The 21,457-nt window shown below is 42.6% G+C and overlaps 1 protein-coding gene across 16 annotated transcripts in view; it reads right to left on the minus strand.

Annotated features, from left to right (window-relative positions):
* Window positions 1–21,457, minus strand: part of LOC141735583 (amyloid-beta A4 precursor protein-binding family A member 1-like) — a 98,964-nt gene that overhangs the window by 21,326 nt on the left and 56,181 nt on the right. For all 16 annotated transcript variants that reach the window (XM_074568603.1, XM_074568602.1, XM_074568609.1 and 13 more), the window contains 2 exons: window positions 1,054–1,140; window positions 228–413 (listed from right to left, as the gene is read on the minus strand). In XM_074568603.1, coding sequence (XP_074424704.1) covers window positions 228–413; window positions 1,054–1,140 — 273 coding nt within the window. The remainder of the gene's footprint in view (window positions 1–227; window positions 414–1,053; window positions 1,141–21,457) is intronic.

Below are 21,457 nucleotides of genomic sequence, written 5' to 3' on the forward strand. Positions count from 1 at the left end.
TATTAAATTTACTTGAAAAAAAGGAAGTTCTATAAATACTGACTTTGCAAGCAAAACACAGGGTTCCATCATGCAAAGAGAAAGCAAGTTCTACTTCGATGAAATATTTTTATGCAATTAACAAACAAGCCAAATAGGACCATTGGCTATAGACTTTCAAGTCTGTCAAGATGTGCTCACATTTTACCTCCTAGAAAAATCAGAACATTAAAAAAAAAATTCCTTACATCCTCAGACTCAAAGACATGGCAAATCATTTTGTATTGCTTTTTTCCATCTTGGGAGGGGTGAGATGCTTCCACATTGTCCCGGGAATTTGATCGCGGCATTCGTCTACGAGCCATCAGAACAACTATATTCCCTATATCCGCAATGTAAGAAATGGTCCTCAGAGGATGATCCATCATAGTTTCCTGTAGGATATAAAAAAAGGTATCAGATGATGTTTTAAGCAAATTTTTATTACACTTTTGGTGTTTTATAAAGAGATTAATGACAGTATGACACCTTTATTAAGAAAATGCCTACAAAAAGGAAAAAATCTCCTTTATGAAAGGAGGTGCCAAGAGGAACCAACAGTCTCACTTTCAAAAAAAGTAAACCAAAAAAAAGCACATTTTGAAAATGAAAGTTACTGTGGAAAAGAACACAAAGACTTGGGTATCTTGGCCTGAACACACACAACATGCTGAGGACTAAGGACTTCAAATTAGTTATCACAACCAAATACTTTAGGCTTGTCTGGGGACAATTGATACTTATCATATTATGATACTAGACTGCCTAGAATGACGTATAATGTGAACAAAGCTTCTTATCTTTTGGGCTGACTGCAATTAGCATACCTGCCAAATCAGTCAGACAACTCTGATTAATTCCATGCGTGACATGGTTCTTCAGCATAGATTTCTGACCAGGAAGTCTTGGAGGGAACTATAAGAGCCAGCACTCCCTGAAAGTCAAATTTTGGCAGGTAGACAAAGTCTGTTTCAAATGACTATTATTGTAACACTGACAAGGCCTGACCTGGCAAAGGTGCTTCTTTGTCCATACCTGTGTGTCTGCATTCAATACTTTTATTCTCTGTGTAGAAATGAAGAGGTCCACTTCAGTCACAGGTTGAGATTCAACTTCTGGAGCCTGCAAATAAATGGAATAGGGTCAATAACATTAGGTAACACCCTTAATAATGATATTAGATCACAAACAAGACATAGTCACCAGAACAGCAATTCAAAACAAAGTATTAGATTGCAGAAGCTAAAGATAAACAAAAAAATATGGAAACACTGTACTAGATATGGAAGTCGGTTAGATGCAATTTGTAAAATTTTTAATCCCATAAAAGCCACTCTTACCTCCCTTCCCATACAGGGGCTTAACAACAGTGACTGCTCAGAATAATGGAAAACTGTGTATCACGGGTGCAGTTTTAAATAACTTAGAGTGCGGTTCTGGCAAGAGGGTCTTCACTGTCAGACAACATACTATTAACGTGCTAACTCCCTCCAGAAGCTGTACCTTTGTAAACAAAAAGCAAATGCTTGCAATTTTAAGTGCCTTTTAAAAAATCTGATAACTTTTAAGAACTCCATAATCATAACATATTACTAAAATATAGGTCAGTCAGCATATAATTGTGTGTCTATACTTTTTTCCTCTATTTGACACAGCTGTGAATGAAGCAAAACTCTCTATAGAGGAATAAAAAGTACTTTTTTTTTACAGTTTACAGAATAAAACCTTTGACACATCAGTCCTATTTCTTTGGTATGCATTTCCAGTACTACCTGTATCCCTTTGATAAGTCCAATCTTTATCCTATTTCTAACACAAAATGTCTAATGATAAGCAACGGATAATGACGGCCAAACAGGCAATTGATTTCTGAGAAATGTTAACTGATATGGTAGCTCAGAAATAATCCTAAAAAAACTTGCTGGATGCAGAAAAGCAAAGCACCAAATAAAAAGGCAAAAAAATCCAACAAAGTAAACAAAAGAACAGACATAACATCAAGCTGATGGTGGTTGTACTGCATCTTCTTCCTGCCTTTGGCTATCTGGGCCATCTGTTTAGCATGCAATAAACAGAGATGAAAAATAGTTAGAGAATAACTTGCAAATACTCTTAAGTCAAACAGGAATCTATACACTAATGCCAGGGCTCAATCTATTAGCTGTTCTTGATTAGTCTCTGCTTAGATTAATTTCCTCCTCTTCTTTTTGGATAAAGAAAAAAAAAAAGCTTCACGTTTAACAGTTTTTAAAAAATGAAGAGAGATCTGCACCAGAAGAGTATATAAAAGGATTTTTTTCCCCATTTAAACATTACTCTGAAGAAACAGTTTCCTCCCCCACTCTCCAAGAGCCTTTCCTCGTTTACAGCAGTACAAATTGAGAGTGGCTCCTCCAAAGTAAAGTCAGTATAAGATGGAAGAAAAGAATCCCACCCATTCTTATGCCAACTTTCTAAGATTTAAAGAATTTAAATACAAATTGCTTAATGGTTTCACACACACATGGAATCATAAATCCCAAAGCTTGCGATCTTTAATCCCGAACACAGAAATATGTTACATTTTCTGGGAAAAAAAATGGAAGTTATATCTGACTGAACCCTTCTGCCCCCAACTACATCTCCTCCTATGCAAATACACCCATGCATTTGGAGACCAGATTTTTCTGTGACACCTTCATAAGGATGTTTCATCACATTCTTCCAAGAATGGGGAAGATAATATACTTCATAAACACGTGAAATTTTCTCTTATCATGAAGCAGTATTAGTGTAACTCTAACTGCTCTATACTGAAAGATATTTCATCCTAATCCCATGAAAACCTCTTATGTACTATTACTGTGACAACAATGATTGAAAATAAGCATCATTGCCATTCTATTGCTTTGCAATTGGTTTAAATATAAACCCAAGGACTCTAAAGACCTGAACTTATGGACCTGCTTATTGAAGAAATGCAAAATTCACCCTACTGGCAGATATCCTTTTTACTTCCAAGATGAATATCTTTTCTTAGATAATTAAGTTAACAGGTGTTCTGTGAGGGGGCAAGGGCCTATTATGCTAAGGTCTTTTATGCTCAAAATATTGTTTATAGTCAAAGAGGAAGCACACCTTTTTAAAAAATATATATATTCAAGAATTTATTGTTGGTATAATAGAAGTCTTAACAGTCTAACCATTATTAGTCCAGATCTAATTATTACAGAAAAAGAAAGAATAATAGTAAAGTTGAAATTGTTATACACCCACTTCTTAGTTTCTACCCCTGTTCCTGGTGTTGTGTTCACCCTTCCACTGCTCCTCTTGGGCCTAAAGTTTGTGGTTTCATTCTGGTGTGGGGGGGAAGGGGTGTGCTACAGCAATTTGTCAGCATCTGGAGTCCCTTCACCAGGAAGAATATGATATTCATGTTGGTGGCGTCTTCTTCACTCCAGGATCCACTTGGAGTAATACGTATATGTTTGCTAACATGCGTTTACAGTCTTTGCTCTTTCTTCATTCGTCTGCAGCTCCAGGTTACATCCAAATTTACTATATATGGTGGCTTTTTACAGATGCTAGGTACTATTTCAATATTCTCTGTTACCTATAAAATCAGTTTTGTCCAGCTCCAGGTCTGCATTTCTTTAATTGACCACTGGTGACTTTATAGCCATGGGGTATCCAGTGCCAAAAGCCTGTGCATTCTTATCATCCCATGCCTGTACTCCTCTACACTGCATCCTATGTCTCCAATTCTCAAGCCCCCTGCTACCATACCAGGCCTGTATTTCTCTACACTACATTATTATGCTAGAATCATAAAACCCATTATTATGCTAGAATCATAAAACCATGGTGGCACCGTACAAAGATAAACAAAATAAAATAATATTATCCATAGACACCTGATCAATTTTACTTTTCCGATTGTCTCCCCCATTCCACCAGGGGGGAGTGAGCAAGCAGCTGTGTGGTCCTAGTTGCTGGCTGGGGTTAAACCATGACACAGCTAAACCAAGTTAAACAAAGCTATGGGAAGATCAAGAAAAGTTCAGACAGAGCAGGTCCGACAAACTTCAGTCCTGAGGCCTTGCAAACTCAACACAAAACTGCCAATGGAAATACAGTATTAGAGGACTACAGGATAACACTTTATAGATAAAGATTTAAAACTAATTAGTATTAGGAACTGCAAACAAAAAGCCTGAATCATGGATGCATTCAACATTTTATGTTCGTGCTCACAACTTAAGTCTGCCAGATTTACTTTAAACCAGTGTGAAAGCAGCCACTGAAACATTAGATTCTGTTTCTTATTTACAAATAAAACCAAGCATTTTCATATTTCTAATAATCTTTTTCAAATAGAGAAATATGCTATAGTTTGCTATCACCAGGCTATTGCAAAAGCAATTGGAACTGGCTCATACTGAAGGCTCTCCATTAAATTAATTGACAATGACATTAAGAAATAACATACATATCCTGAACAACAGCTTCTGCACACACTGGTGTGGGATAATTGATTCCCATTTGACCACTGGTTAAAACTGAAACTGCTGTTGACAGCAATGATGAGATTCACACCACTGTGTGTACAATTCTGTGGTCACCGGCAGAATTGGAAAAATTACAGAAGAAATTCTTCAGGCGGTCAGGGGAATCGGAAGTTGAGTATGTGTGGCGAATTTCTCTTGCGGGGGGAGACAGAATTATGTTAAGTGAGGAGGAAGCCGGAGGCTATCGGAGACCAGGAGTACTTTTAATCACCATGCCAGGAGATCATAATTATTCCTTAACTGCACGAGCAGCATACTGGGCAGGTGGTATAAATCCCCAGGAGAGAGGGGAACTGCTGGAGATTAAAGCTACAGGCTACTCTGATCTGACCGAGGCAGTACAGAAAGCAGCCTGCATACAAGTGATGTATGACAGAGATGCGTTAAGGAAATCCCCAATGCTAGCTCCCATCAACCCAGCACGATTAACCCCTCTTATTTGCGGTCTTCCTGATTGTCTTAAGATGTTTGTAGCAAATGCTCAGGACCGCATACAAGCTGCTTGTGAAAATGCTGGTCATGGTCGTAGACAAGATCAGCAAGCCCCTATACCCACCTGGAGCGAGTTTGTACAAGAAATAGATAGGTATGGATGCCAAATGGGCTGGGTCAGTTCATCCAGTGGAAAAACCCCGGATCTTGCCTGGCAGGTACTAGCAATTCAATGGCTCTCTAATAAATGCTCTGAACCTACTATTACCATTCCCGTTAGACCCTGAAAAATATTGGTAAATTTTCTCATTGATACTGCGGCCCAAATCACTAAAGAAACAGCACAAGCCCTTGGCATAAAACCTGGCCAATGCAGGGTTAAAGTCACAGGAACTGAGGGAGTAGTGAAGGAATTCCCCACTGCAAAAGTAACTCTCTGGTTTCCAGGGGAGTGGAGATTAACCAGAGCAGAAGTATTAGTCGGTGCCACGAACACTGACGTTCTAGGATTTGATATACTGTGTGGACGAACGTGGAAACTCCCAGATGGAACTGTGTGGAGTATTGCAGGAAATAAAAAAGAATTGGGCACAATGAAATTGAGACTGTTAGAAACATCTATACCCTTATCCCCCTCTAAAATCACTGATGCTTGGCAATATCCATTGCCAGCAGCAGCACTCATGGGGATTGACAGTGGTGACAGAATTGGAAAAAAGAGATATCATTAAAAGGACTCATTTGTCTTACAATTCAATGGTGTGGCCAGTAAAGAAACCAACCAGGCAATGGCATTTCACAGTGGATTATCGACAGTTAAATGCTAACACTGCACCTTTAACTGCTGCAGTTCCAAACATCGCTGAGATAGTAACATTAATACAGGGAGCTGCTCATCCTTGGATGGCTGCCTTAGATGTTAAAGACATGTTTTTCATGATTCCTCTCATTGAGCAGGATAAAGCGCAGTTTGCTTTTACGTGGAGGGGGATCCAGTATAATTTTAACAGGCTCCCGCAAGGATATAAACATTCCGCCACTATGACTCACAATGCTTTGGCTAAGGTTTTAGTGGAGATTCCTGTTCCACCTGACAGTACAGTATACCAGTATATCAATGACATCCTGATAGGGGGAAAAAGCCAAGAAAGTGTAAAAGACACAATGGAAAACATTCAAGGAGCACTAATCAAATTAGGATTGGAAATTCCAGACTCAAAATGTCAGGGACCAGCACAGGAGATTAAATTCCTGGGAGTCTGGTGGATTAAAGGAGCTGCCTCTATTCCCCAGGACACCCTAGAAAAAATAGAACAGGGACAAAGTCCATCTAGTGTAAAGGAGTTACAGCAAGTTTTAGGAGCCTTAAGTTATTGGTGTAAACATATTCCTGTTTTTTCCATTATTGCTCGTCCCCTATACAATTTGCTCAAAAAACGAAAATCACAGGAATGGACTGAACAGCATACAAATGCACTAGAATTGTTGATAAAAGAATTAAGGCTATTCCAACAGCTTGGTCCTATACATACGACCAACCCTATCCACGTAGAATGGGGATTTAGTGAGCATGGTTCTCATTGCAACCTATGGCAAAAGGGGCCAGAAGGGTTGGAGAGACCGCTAGAATTTAGTTCCCACTCTTTCAGTGATACTGAAATGAGATATTCAGATTTGGGAAAAGGTTTACTGTCCCTAGTCAGAGCAGTGCAACAGGCAGAACGAATAAGGAGAGAACAGAGCGTGATCATTCGGGGACCCTTCCGTCTCCTGGATGTAGTCTGTAAAGGCACGGCACCGCCAGCTGACATTGCCCAAAAACCCATGGTTCGTAAGTGGTGTGCATATCTAGAAGGCATTAATGAAATTATGCCAATTACCAAGGGTAATGTTAAGATGTCTAAACTGCAAAAGGACATAGACAGTACTCTGTTGTTCCAACCTGCACCGAGAAAACTATCTCCCATTCAGGAAGCGCCTCTTCTGGAGGAAGACAGTGATCTGGATGGAGTCTGGTTTACTGATGCATCATCTCATAGGGAGAACAATGAGCAGAAATACAAGGCTGTAGCACTGGAAGTAGCAACGGGAGAAAGAGTGACCAAGACAGGTGAAGGTAGTGCACAGGTAGGGGAGCTTAGAGCAGTCCTGTTAGCCACACAACATGGTGCTAGCTATATTTATACTGACTCATATGCTGTCTTTAAAAGAGCCACCGAATGGATAGGCCACTGGGCAGACAATGATTGGCCAGTGAACAGAGTCCCAGTTTGTCAAACCAACAGTTGGGAGCAACTGTTAGAGATCGGAGAACAAAGGGTACTACACAGTGGTTGGGTAAAAGGACATGATCATTCAAGCTCAATCACTGCCTAGTTCAAACAGTCACACGGCTGTGACAAATTGATGTCATGAATGATGACCAAGAATGGGAACGCTGACTCAAATGGCTACATGTTAAGCATGGCCACACCGGACGAGCCGATTTATATCAGGAAGGCATATCCTGAGGATGGCCTGTATCAGTCAAGCTATGTGAGCAAGTAGTGACTGCCTGTTCACAATGTCATTTACGACTTAATAAAGACCATCCAAGTAAAGTGCCTCCCCTACACATTCAGGATAAGAAAACATTGTGGCATTCCTGGCAGATAGATTATATTGGTCTGTTGCGACCATCAGGTGGGAGTAGAAGTTATATCTGGTCTCACCATGGCCACTGACTTTACATCGGCCACTGGGGAAAACACAGTAAAAGGCCTTAAAGGATGGTTCAGTACACTTCCCCTTCCAGAGGAAATTCAAAGTGACAACAGCTCATGCATTACAGCTACCATGGTACAAGACTGGGCCAAGGAAGAAGGGATTTGTTGGGTATTCCACGCTCCCTATTATCCTCAGGCTAACAGCATCATCGAATGCAACAACGGATTGGTTAAGCGTTTTGCAAAAACTCGTGAATCTGGGTGGCATTTGCGATTGTATAATGCCATCTACCAGTTAAATAACAGATGGAGCAGAGATGGCTGCCCTAAAATGAAGCCTTTTGTGTATCTGCTAATACAATCACCCAAAAGTTCATACCAAGTCAGGACAATATCCTACAGGATTTTACACCGGACAACCTGTACTGGTGAAAATGCCTCAGATTGGAATGGTACCCATGGTGTTAACTACACCTAAAAATCCCTATACATGGGAAGCCAGAGATTTCCCAGGAAAAGTACACCAGATTAGCACCTGGTGGATCTCACCTTCTTTTTAACCCTGCCAGTTAAGTAAGACCGAGCATGTTTTCTTTCCTTTTCTGTTCACAGGAATCCTGAATTAACTGCACGTGGATGGATGGATTAGCCTATGCCAACCTTGAATGCATCCAGGGAATCTTGTTGCTTATTCTAGCAATAATATTATTTTTAATGTGTATGAGTATCTGGAGACCCAAGTTTTAAGATGACAAACAAACAGGTTGAATTAATGATATGGTATTTCACCCTGATCCTAATACAGTTTCCTTTGATTTGTAGCCAGAAGGACACGGAATGGCCGTGGTCCCAAGTTTATGTTAAATACATTGGGATTATGGGACCATACTCCATCAATGAAAACTTAAACTTAGCTACTGTGGTAATACATAGAGCTGAACTGTATTCAAAACACGAGTAGAGCTGGGATAAGGACAGTTGGCTTCCACTCCCGAGGGGAAACGCGGGAGAAGAAATCCAGATAGGGTGTAGATTGATCAACAGATCCACACATGAAAAGGTCACACAAATTATAATATCCGATACACTCTCAGTCCCAGTAACAACAAAGGATTGTGTCACTGACAAGTGGGACTGTTGGTACAACTTTGCTCTGGTGAAACCCACTATTGTGACTTGTCTCTGGCAACAGAAGCAAATACCTATCCACCACAGTAGAGGGCTATCGTTTAAGTTCAAAATAGATAGATATGATTGAACCTGATCCAACTACACAACCTAACGCAATCACACACACTCCATCTGAAACACCTGTCAGTTACCACACAGAAAGGACTTTTATCACACTAGAATGTGGAGTTAGGAATATGCCCATTTTCACCATGGTGCCTGATGATGACCCTTGGGACCATACACTGTCAAGATACCCTGCAAGTGCCGGAACACCACAAAGCAAAAGGGACTTAAATCTCTTCACTCTAGTGTTACATGGAAACAATATTTACTTAAAAGATGAATGGAGTTGGAATGACTCTCTTCGGCTGGTTAGACTCCAAGCCATTCCAGGAGAGAAAATGCAAATCGGTTGCCGAGTAATTAATGGGTCTACCTACCATAGGCCAACCGAAATTAAAACAGTTTACGCTGATTCTTCCAAACTGGAAGACAGTAATAGTGAGTGTCACAAAATAACAGAATCAAATTCAGATTGCTGGTATAATTTCACCTTCACCAAGCCTATAATTGTGTATTGTATTTGGGGCTATAGAGGCACAGAATTACTATTTGAATTTATGATTGATACAGCAACATCTGCGCCAATTGTAAAGGATGAGAAACCTCTGTCTCCACAAATTTCTGAAAATGTACCAACTCAGCCTCCTATTAGTCTAACTCCTTACATCTTCAACACCAGTCCTTACATAATTAAAAATACAGGTCAACAGCAGATGCTGTTTAATCCATCATATTCCCTCAAATGAGTGGAATTATCAGTGCAGATTAATATCTCTGTGGTCAAACCTACCTGTTGGCCATTCCTGAGTACATCTTACGCAGGATGGTCAGCATGGTTACACAGATGGACTCTCATCTCTCCAAAATGATCAGACCAGTATCTTAGAAACTGGACTAGGCCTCTTAAACAGCACGGATGCTGAAGTACTCACAAATAAACTAACCACAATTACCAGTGACCTAAATAGATTGAAACACCCTCTACAATCTTCTCTTTCAGCTCTGGGAACTAACCAATGGCTTTTATCAGATATATTACCTCAGTGGGGAAAAATTGATGAAAAAGACCATCAGCTGATTGTAGATGCACTTGATGTGGTCCAAAACAATGTTTCTCTAGCTCTTAGTTGTATCCAAGCTCAGCTGTGGATGCAATCAATGGCAGCTGCAATTATAAGGGAAGGTGAAGAAGGCACCTTACGTATTGAAATTCAGAAAGTAATTTGGGATAACGCAATCAAATTCGAGAAGAAATTTAAGTCTTGGTGATGTCTAGTTAATTTCACTTCTGACCCCACTGACGGTAAAGCCACAGCTTTTGTTTTGACAATATGCAATGCTTCGGTATACACCATATACACAATCATTGCGCTGGGGTTGAATCGCCATGGAACTATACTCTGTCCCATAGAGCATAGAGTATGGGCCCAGCAGAACAGAAATAAATGGCAAACTGTCGATGTTGATGCATGCATGATATGAGAACAACAAGGATTCATTTGTGAAAGTAATACCATCAAAACCCAAGACATTTGTCTTGACACCGAACAAAAAGTTTGTCATTTCGAAATACATCCCAACGAAACCCCAGAAACGGTACTTGTATATACTGGAAAACGATGCGTCTGTATGAGAACCTGTTGTGATTCTATAGTCATAGATAATACCACTGTAAATACCAGTGATCACTCTAATATTTGTAATTTTGTCAAGATTATAGGATGCGATTTTAGTTACTCAACTAACTCCTGTAACCTCTTATGAACTGTTATGGTCTAACTGCACACTAATCCATGACCTGCTGCTTGCCCCTGTTGGAATGAATCTCACTTTGGTGAGAAGACTGCTACAACATGAAGACCTAAAGCAGCTGCTGTAGCGAGTTCAAAAAAATGCACAAAAACCTTTGATTATTGTCCATCACGATGTTGAAGAAATACATCGTGTCTTCGAAAGAGTGAAGAAAGATGGAAAAGATGAATGGTGAGACATTTTTTTTGGATGGTCACCAACTGCTGCAGGAATCTTCAACAAGGTGCTTCATCCTGTTGTTTTATTAATACTCACTGTATTGTGCTTTGTTTTAACAATTACCTTGTATGTTAGACTTTGGATTATGATGAAATGCTTAACTCACCTGTTATGCCCACAAGATGTATATGTATTCGATAATACCACAGGAATGCATGTGATGTCCCCAATTCCTTCTAAATATCGTGAAGCTTGAGTGACTATAGTCATGGGGTGGATTATGTGGGATAATTGCTGGAGGTGACTTAGAAACTAAAGTTATGTTCACATTTTAAGAAAAGGTACAGCGTTGAAGATACTTCCAGGGTGGAGTGCAGCTGATATGCAAGGAATGTATTCCACCGTAGTTCCCTAGGCCGCATAACCTGCAATCTTAGAGTCATCAGATTCTAAGATGGTAAAAAAAGGCATGGAGAGTGGGGTGGTGTGAAGATACCGTAACCAAACTCTGTGCATCAGTGCAGGGAATGGGAACTTATGGTACTATGAATACTGATAAGCTGCATAGGTGTTACCCTGAGCCAACAGTTGTTTATTTTTTGTAAAAATCACACCCTTAAGTTGAACTTTGCTCATTTATAATGTCATTATAATATCAAAACACACCTCCATCCTAAAGGCTACCTGCCTCCAAGGTGCGACCACCCCTCACTGAGTCTGTGCTCTGAATTTCTGCTAGTCTATACCTTTAAACGTGAAGCACGGAAATTTTACACCAATCATAACAAAGGTATGTATGACTGTAGTCATTCAAGCTCCACCTGAAAGATAAAAAATAGTATAAAGATGGCCTAAGAACAGAGAGATGTTAGGGAAGATACCATCGCAGACAAGTCAGGAAGACACCATCACGAACCATCGCTAACTTCTGGGACCAGTTGATGAGCTGAGCCTCTCTTCCCCTCATAGGGATGCCTATTGGGTGAGATTCGAACACTCAGCTATACCGAGCGCTTCCCCGGGAAACTTAGAAATCTCTATATAGAGTTGTTCTATGCTACTATATTACTCGAGTTGTTTTATGGTGATATATTACTTGCACGTGCTTTGCAGACAGTGTATTATCACTGGCAATCCAAAAGAATCTGCAATTCTGTTGCCTCAATAAACTGCACTATTCATTAATCTAGTCGAGAGAGTTCTCATTGAACGCGACCAAACTCTTTGAATCTGGTCATGCTAGTTCATTGAACACGACTAAACCAAAAGTGCATCACGCTATTGTGCATCCGTAATCATGGTAGTTCAATACATTGAACGTGACCAGAACTATAGTGCCAAATTGGGCATCACTCAGAATCTAAGCCCAGCCACCCCCAGCTCCTCTGATATCTGAGGACAAGATGGAATGCAAGATGGTTTATTTTCTGCCAAATTCCTTTACCCTTTAACACAACAACTGGTAGGATTTATTTTTATTGTTTTAAACTGCACAGATAAGCAATTCTAACTGTTCCCCAAAATCAGATTCTTTTCCAGACAAAACTAGAAACTATACACTATACAATGATGGGTCTCACACATGAAAAAAGAAAAGCACGTGTCAAAAACAGAAAGGAAAAAAATCTTGAGCTAGAACTCCACAATGCAGACATCATGTCAAAGGTGACTCAAAATACCCTATTATGCACTTCATTCAGGGCTCTGCACTCAAATTCAATGGGAACAGCATCAGACTGCAGATTTACTTCAGCTTCTTAGTGAATGATTTTCTAATATTTCATAAAATTAATGTAATGGTATGGAACAGCTACTCATGTTTAAGAATGTCTTGGGTTGAGCGACACAGGACTAATTTCTCTTCTAACGCTGGAGAAAACTCCACTTTTGGAAGACTCTAGTGTCTGAATTTGGGAAAATATTTACTTTATAGCCAGCTAGGCTATGTGGGATTCAAGGTCTCAGTGTTTTCAAGCCTTGCCAGGTACAGGAATGAGGAGGAGCAAGGCCTGGGCATTTGACCCAGGCTGGCCAACAGGATTATTTCATACCATAAACGTCACATTCAATATAAATTAGGAAGTTTGCTGCACAGTTTCTCTCTCCCTTGATGGTGGCAGTCCAGAGAAACTCCTTGCCCCGGTGCCGGACCCCTGAGCCCTTCCCTTCCTCCTGAAGCCGTTGTACTCGCAGTGTCTGACATTTACTGTCCACTGCTGGGAGTGCACAGCTTCCTACTGATATAATTGGTTGAGTATAATTCTTGTATATCTTATATTAGTATTGGGATTAATACTGATTCTTTAGTATTATTGTTAATTATTTAGTCTTATCCTATTAAATCTATTTATATTTCAACCCTTGTGTTTCCTTGCTTTCCCTGATTCCCCTTTCCGGGTGGGGAGGGGTCATCAGGTGATAGAATAATTGTCTAAATGACAATAAATTGTTATGGGTTTTCTCAAACCATAACAAAGAAATAATTCATGCTGCAAAGAAATGTCATTAATGAAGTCGACATTTGTAACCATCTAACAAAGGAAAGTAAGCCGTGAAAGCAACTGTCTATGCAAAAGGCATGATCCGGCAAATCTTACCACACCATCATTTTTGCTTTAAAATCAGAATCATAGAATCAGGGAATATCTCAAGTTGGAAGGTACCCATAAGGATCATTGAGTCCAACTCTATGCTCCTCACAGGACTACCTAAGCACATACTCTCAAACCACAGTAAATCTGTTATGATAAACTAAGTTTACATCATTGTGGAAGGTTCAGACAATGTTTGCAGCCACAAGACAAAATAACTGTTCTTCTTTGTTGTTTCATGTATTCTATTAAAGTAAGAACAAAGGGAAAAAACACCCTGTATGAAAGCTCATGGAAGAGAATAGGGTAAGCACTAGGACAGTGGGAAATGATACTGACAACTGACCTAATTGTAAACTAATCCAATCTGACATTTGCATTTTCAGAAAGTACTGTACAACATATAACAGTTTGATAAGCTAACAGACTGAGTACAGACACTGAAAACAAATCTGCTAAGCTTCCACCAAATACTTTGCACCATATTTGCAGGAGATGAAAGTTACCAAGAGTGTCTTTCATCCAAAACAAATCAATTTACATCAGATTTTAGATTAACTAAGCTGTTTATTATTGGTGAAGTTTTCAAATAGGTCTTTTGGTTTTGGAAAACAAGCACAACCTCAGTCTCTTACCACACTAAATAGGGAGGTTTGCACAACTGTCACAGCAATGATTTGAAATAACCTTACAAGAACAAGATAACCATAAGAGGGTGGAATCTAAATATTCCAAAGGTTCTGGCCTAGTTTTAAATTATGAGCAAACCTGAGTTAATCCAGAAGCTACTTCATTTTAGAGCAGGTACTCCCAAACTGCAACCTGCAGGCTCTTACCTTTTGTATACAGACCATGAAAAATGTTTTTTGATTATTTCGGATTGCATTACAGACTGTTTAAAAACAAAGCTCCATTGTGCTATCCCATCCATTAAATGAAATTTCATGAATAAAATCTGAAGAAACATAGTCCAGAAATGTCCAGTCTGTCATGATTTTAGAGCAGTATTTCCAAACTGCAGTGCATGGAGGAGGTTGCATAACAGATAAAGCTGGTTTTATGATATCACAGTATTTCTAAACTAAAGGCTTGAAAAGTATTCTGTTGGTTCAAAGGTTGACGATGTCCCATTTGCTCTAAAATGGCAGCAATTTAGGATTTTGCACAGAGGCACTTTACAAAGGTATAAAAACATCACTAGCGTTCATTATGCTCAGCTGTATGGCATGGCAGTTTTAAGTAAATGCAAAAACATAGGATTTTTCATGTCAGTATAGAAGTAGCCTCTAAAAAGCATTCACCAGTTTTGCAGGAAACATTATCCTTGGGAGACTGAAAGATTAAAAACATTCCAAAGGGACTTAAGGAATTCAGAGTGGATGGTCTACTTGACCTAAACCATGATCTCCAGTATGCAACCCTGTAATCCTGTTTCTTTTCCAAGTGCCCTCCTTCTGTATTTTGGCAGGTATATATTTAAATGATATAGCTGAAAGCACAATTACTGTTTGAATACTTTTAAGAGTTGTATGCTTTAAGAAACATTCCACAAAGCAGCTAGGCAACAGGAATATTGGTGCTGGAGAAATGAACTGGCAAATTACATGAAGTTCAATAAAGGCAAAAGCAAATCCTGTACCTGTGGAGGAATAACCCCATTCAACAGGACAGGTTGGAGCCAACTGTCTAGAAAGCAGCTTTGCAGAAAAGGACCTGGGGGTCCTAGTGGACAAGTGGATGATGAGGCAGCAGTGAGCCCTTGTGACAAAGACCTACCCCATACTAGGCTTGCTATCAGCAAGAGGGGCACCAGCAGGGCAAAGGAAATTATTCTGCCCCCTCTTTTTGGCACTTGTGAGACTGCATATGGAGTACCATGTCTAGTTTTGGGCCCCCCAGTACAAGATAGACATGGACACACTGGAGCAATTCCAGCAGAGGCCACCAACATGATTAGGGCCCTGGTATGCGTGACGAACGAGGAAAGGCAGGGAGAGCTTGTTTTGTTCAGCCTTAAGAAGAGAAGGCTTGGGGGAGATCTTATTACTGTCTACAGATAGCTAATGGGAGGGTGTAGAGAAGGCAGAGACAGGCTTCTCAGAGGTGCACAGGAATAGGATGAGAAGCAACTGGAACAAGTTGGAACACAGGAAACTGCAATTAGATATGAGGAAAACGTTTTTCATCATGAGGGTGATCAGACACTGGAACAGGAGCCCAGAGAGGTTGTGGGATCTCCGTCCTTGGAGATATCCAAAACATGACTGGAAAAGGCCCTGCTGTCATGGTTTAGCCTCAGACGGCAACAAAGAACCACGTGGCTGCTCTCTCGAACTCCCCCCCCCCCCCAGGGAAGGATCGGAAGAAAAAGGCAAAACTCGTGGGTTGAGACAAAGGCAGTTTAACAGAACAGCAAAGGGAACAAGAAAACAACAACAATAACGCAGATAGGGGAATATACAAATACAGTTATGGTACCAACCGGACCCTGGACACCCCAGCCTGCTCCCAAGTGGTGACTTCCTGCCCCCTCCCCCGTCAGCTCAGACTGGGCTTGGCTCACATGGGATGGAATACCTGTGTCCCTGCCAGAGCCTGGGGAGAATTAACCCTATCCCTGCCGGAACCAGGACACCTGCTTTGAGCAGGAGATTGGACCAGAGACTTCCAGAGGTCCCTTCCAACCTAAATTAAATCTGTGCTGCAGAGCACTGCCAACAGAAATAGCCATCATATGCAGCATTTTGCACAGAAGGACGCAAAGAAGGGGACCAGCAACTCTGCTCGGAACAGAATATACTTCCTCAGCAATGGTGATACACCACAGGGCATGGGCCCTAGCAGCCATTGGAACAACTGACCCTGTAACGTCAGAGGTTTTGACCCAGACAGAGTTCCAGAAGGATAATGCAGCTCTGCAGGGGATGCCTGGGGCCTCTTGCTGAGGCTGGGGCATTGGGAGACAGTCTTCTAGTCCGCAGGAGTTGTGTGCTCATTGAGGATCTGTGTCACCAAGTTAAGAAGCTGCAGGAGGAGGTCAAAAGACTGTGCAGCATCAAAGATGACAAGAAAGAGGTCAACCAGATCTCTGAGACTTCCATGATGGCAAAGGCTGGAAGCTTGTGACTTCTGGCACCAGGAGGAAGGCTCCTGCTCCATGTCAAAAATTTGCAATCACAGGACAGAGTCAGTGCCCTCATAGCTGACAAGGGCCTAGGAGCTTTGTCCAACAAAACACTCAAGCCAGCTGGACCTGAGACATGCAGGAAAAACAGGAGGAAGTGTCAAGCGATAGTAGTGGAAGACTCCCTGCTGCAGGGAATGGAGATCCCCATCTGCCAACCTGACTTGTCATCTAAGGAGGTTTGCTGCTTGCTGGGGGCTTGGATCCAGGATGCTGTTGCAAGACAGTTGAGGCTTGACAGGCTCAATTACCCCCTGCTGCTCTTCCATGTGGGCACCAATGACCCTGCCAGGGGTGACCTGGAAAGTATCAAGCGTGATTATGTGGCTCTAGGGGCAATGGTCAAGGGCATAGAGGCCCAGGTAGTGTTCTCCTCTATCCTGCTGGTGAGGGGGAAGGGCTTGAGGAGGACTTGGATGAATCCTGCAGATCAATAATAGGTTGCACGGCTGGTTGTCAGCAACAGGGTTTTAGTTTTTATGACCATGGGACCCTCTTTGAAGATCAAAGATTCCTTGGAAGAGATGGGATCCACCTGAAGCTTTTTTGCTGACAGACTGGCCAAGCTGGGGTAAACTAGGAAGGACAGGGAAGGGAGTGACCAACAATCACCTGAGGAAGGGGTGGCCCAGGTTGGCAAGCAAAGTGCATGGGGTAATGTGAACAGAAGAGACTTTGTAATCAACAAAACAGGGCTGAAGGGGGCCCACCCCAAGGGTATCCACATAAAAAAAGAAAGTGCCTACCAGACAGAACTGTGGGGAAAGCTCTCATACCCTTTCTGGGAAATCAGCACAGCTGGGTGCCTCTCTGAAGTGTCTGTACACTCATGCATGCAGAATGGGGAACAAACAGGAGGAATTACCAGAGTTCTGTGTGCAGTTACAGGGTTATGAACTCATTGGGATCATGGAGACATGGCGGGATAGCTCACACTACTGGAGTGCTGCAGTGGATGGATACAGGCTCTTTAGGAAGGACAGGCCAGGAAGACGAGGAGGGGGAGTTGCCCTTTATGTGAGAGAGCAACAGGAATGCATGGAGCCCTGAGTAGGGATGGGTGATGAGCCAGCTGAGAGCTTATGGGTCATGATTAGCAGGCAGGCCAATGTAGACAGCACTGTGGTGGGTGTCTGATCAGGAAGAAGTAGATGAGGCCTTCTTCAGACAACTGGAATAAGCCTCACGTTCACAGGCTCTGGTCCTCATTGGGAACTGGAACCACCCCGATATCTGTTGGAGGGACAACACAGCAGGCCACAAGCAATCCATGAGGTTTCTGGAGTGCATTGATGACAATTTCCTGATGCAGGTGATTGAGGAGCTGATGTAGAGGTGCTCTGCTGGACCTCATACTTACAAATAAGGAAGAACTGGTCAGGGATGTGAAGGTTGGGGGCAGCCTTGGCTGCAGTGACCATAAGATGGCAGAGTTCAGGATCCTGAGAGGAGGGAAACAAGGCATTAAGCAAGATCACAACCCTGGAATTCAGGAGAGCAGGCCAAAGTCTGTTTAGGAATATGCATGGAAGTATCCAATGGGAGATGGTCCTGGGGAGAAGAGGGGTCCAAGGGAACTGGCTGATTTTCAAGGATCACTTCCTCCAAACTCAAGAACAGTCCATCCCAAAGAGCAGGAAATCAAGAAAAGGCAGCAGGAGGACTGCATGGATGAACAAAGAGCTCCTGACTAAACTCAGACATAAAAAGGAAGCATACAGGAGGTGAAAGCAGGGAAAAGTGACCTGGGAGGAATATAGAGACGCTATCCAAGTGTGCAGGGATGGGGTTAGGAAAGCCAAAGCCCACCTGGAGTTGAATCTGGTGAGGGACATGAAAGGCAACAAGAAAGGTTTCTACATGTATATTAGCAGCAAAAGGAAGACTAGGGAAAATGTGGGCCCTCTGCTGAATGGGAATGGGGACCTGGTCAGAAAGAACATGGAGAAGGCTGAAGTACTCAATGCCTTCTTTGCCTTGGACTTTACTGGTAAGACTTGCCTCCAAGTCTTGGTCCAAGATGTTGTCAAGAGGGTACCACAACTTGTCAAGAGCACGGATATATTCTTATTCTTTCACGTGGACATGAATTACACTACAAGCCAGAACCCGGGCAGAATCAAGGAAGACTATAAAGTCCTAAGGGTGCAAGTGAAAAAAAATTGGTGCCCAAGTTGTTTCCTCCATTTTACCAGTTAGAGGAAAGGGAGCAGCCAGAAATGGATAATGCATATCGATTCCTGGCTACATGGCTGGTGCCGTTGTGAGGGTTTTGGTTTTCGACAATGGGACATTCTTTGATGAACATAACCTGTCAGAGAGGGATGGAATCCAACTGTCTAGAAGAGGCAAAGGAATCTTTGGCAGCAGGCTGGCCAACTTGGTGAGGCAGGATTTAAACTGAAGGACTTGGAGGGCGGGGTCCAAAATGGCAGTGCTCACACCATCGCATCCAACTGGGGAATAAGCCAGGCCAACCAGAGCAGCGATAAATGTTCCTTAGCTGACTCCCAAGATGATAATCAGAAGGCCAACCACCTCAAGGGTGTGAATAGCTGTGGTGGATCCTCTTGCACCCCTCCAGGGAAACTTGCATGCTCGATTACCTCTCTGAAATGCCTGTACACCAATGCATGCAGCATGGGGAATAAGAATGAAGAACTAGAGATCTGTGTGCGGTCGCAGGGCCGTGATCTCATTGTAATTACAGAGACATGGTGGGATAGCTCACAGGACTGGAATGTTGTCATGGATGGCTATGTCCTTTTTAGGAAGACAGGCCAGTGGGGCGAGGTGGTGGAGTTGCTCTCTATGCAAGAGTGCAACTGGAATGTATCAAGCTCTGTCTAGGGGTGGATGAAGAACGTGTTGAGAGCTTATGGGTAAGAATTAAGGGGCAGGCTAATATGGGTGACACTGTTGTGAGTGTTTACTAGAGACCACTAGATCAGGAAGAGGAAGTCGATGAGGCCTTCTACAGACAGCTGGAAATAGCCTCACGATCACAGGCCCTGGTTCTCATGGGGGACTTCAATCACCCTGACATTTGCTGGGAAGACAACACAGCCAGGCACGCACAGTGCAGGAGGTTTCTGCAGAGCATTGACAATAACTTCTTGATACAGGTGGTGGAGAAGCCAACAAGGAGAGGTGCGCTGCTGAACCTTGTGCTGACAAACAAAGAAGGACTAGTTGGGGATGTGAAGGTTGCGGGTAGCTTTGGCTGCAGTGACCATGAGATGGTGGAGTTAACGATCCCGCATGGAAGAAGCAGGGCAATAAGTAGAATTACAACCCTGGACTTCAGGAGAGCTGACTTTGGCCTCTTCAAATACCTACCTGGAGGAATCCCATGGGGCTAAGGCTCTAGAAGGTAGAGGGGGTCCAAGAGAGCTGGTTAATATACACTTCCTCCAAACTCAACATCGGTGCATCCCTATGAGTAAGAAATCAAGCAAAGGAGGCAGGAGACCTGCATGGATGACCAAGGAAGGAGATTCTGGAAAAACTCAGATGGAAGAAGGAAGTTCACAGAATGTGGAAAAACGGACTGGCCACTTGGGAGGAATATAGGAACATTGTCAGAGTATGCAGGGATGCAATGAGGAAGGCTAAGGCCTACTTGGAATTAAACCTGGCAAGGGATGTCAAAGACAATATGAAGGGCTTCTTCAAGTACATCAGTAGAAAAAGGAAGACTAGGGAAAATGTGGTCCCGCTGCTGCATGAGGTAGGTGCCCTGGTGACGGAGGATGCAGAGAAGGTGGAGTTACTGAATGCCTTCTTTGCTTCAGTCTTTACTGCTAAGGCTTGCCCTCAGGAATCCCAGACCCTGGAGGTAAGAGACAGAAAGTCCGGAGAAAGGAAGACTTTCCCTTGGTCGAGGACAATCGGGTAAGAGATATCGTTTAGGCAAACTCAACATCCAGAAATCCATGGGCCCTGATGGGATGCACTCACAAGTGCTGAGGGAGAGGGCCAATGTTATTGTAAAGCCACTATCCATCATCTTTGAAAGGTCCTGGAGAACAGGAGAGGTGCCTGAGGACTGGAGGAAAGCCAACGTCACTCCAGTCTTCAAAAAGGACAAGAAGGACGACCCAGGAAACTACAGGCCAGTCAGCCTCACCTCTATCCCTGGAAAGGTGATGGAAAAGCTCATCCTGGATGTCATCTCTAAGCATGTAGAGGAAATGAAGGCTATCAGGAGTGGTCAACATGGATTCACCAAGGGGAAATCATGCTCGACCAACCTGATAGCCTTCTATGATGGAACGACTGGCTGGGTAGATGCGGGGAGAACAGTGGACGTTGTCTACCTTGACTTCAACAAGGCTTTTGACACAGTCTCCCATAACATCCTGATAGGTAAGCTTAGGAAGTGTGGGTTAGATGAGTGGACAGGGAGGTGGGATTGAGAACTGGCTGAATGGCAGAGCTCAGAGGGTTGTGATCAGCAGCACAGAATCTAGTTGGAGGCCTGTAGCTAGCGGTGTTCCCCAGGGGTCAGTACTGGGTCTGGTCTTGTTCAACATATTCATCATTGGCCTGGATGAAGGGACAGAATGCACCCTCAGCAAGTTTGCTGATGACACAAAACTGGGAGGAGTGGCTGACGCACCAGAAGGCTGTGCCGTCATTCAGCAAGACCTGGAGAGGCTGGAGAGTTGGGTGGAGAGGAGCCTAATGAAATTCAACAGGGGCAAGTGGACCAAAGTTCTGCACCTAGGGAGGAATAACCCCATGCACCGGTACAGGTTAGGGGTTAACCTG

The sequence above is a fragment of the Larus michahellis genome, chromosome W (genome assembly GCF_964199755.1).
Source record: "Larus michahellis chromosome W, bLarMic1.1, whole genome shotgun sequence".
NCBI lineage: Eukaryota > Metazoa > Chordata > Aves > Charadriiformes > Laridae > Larus > Larus michahellis.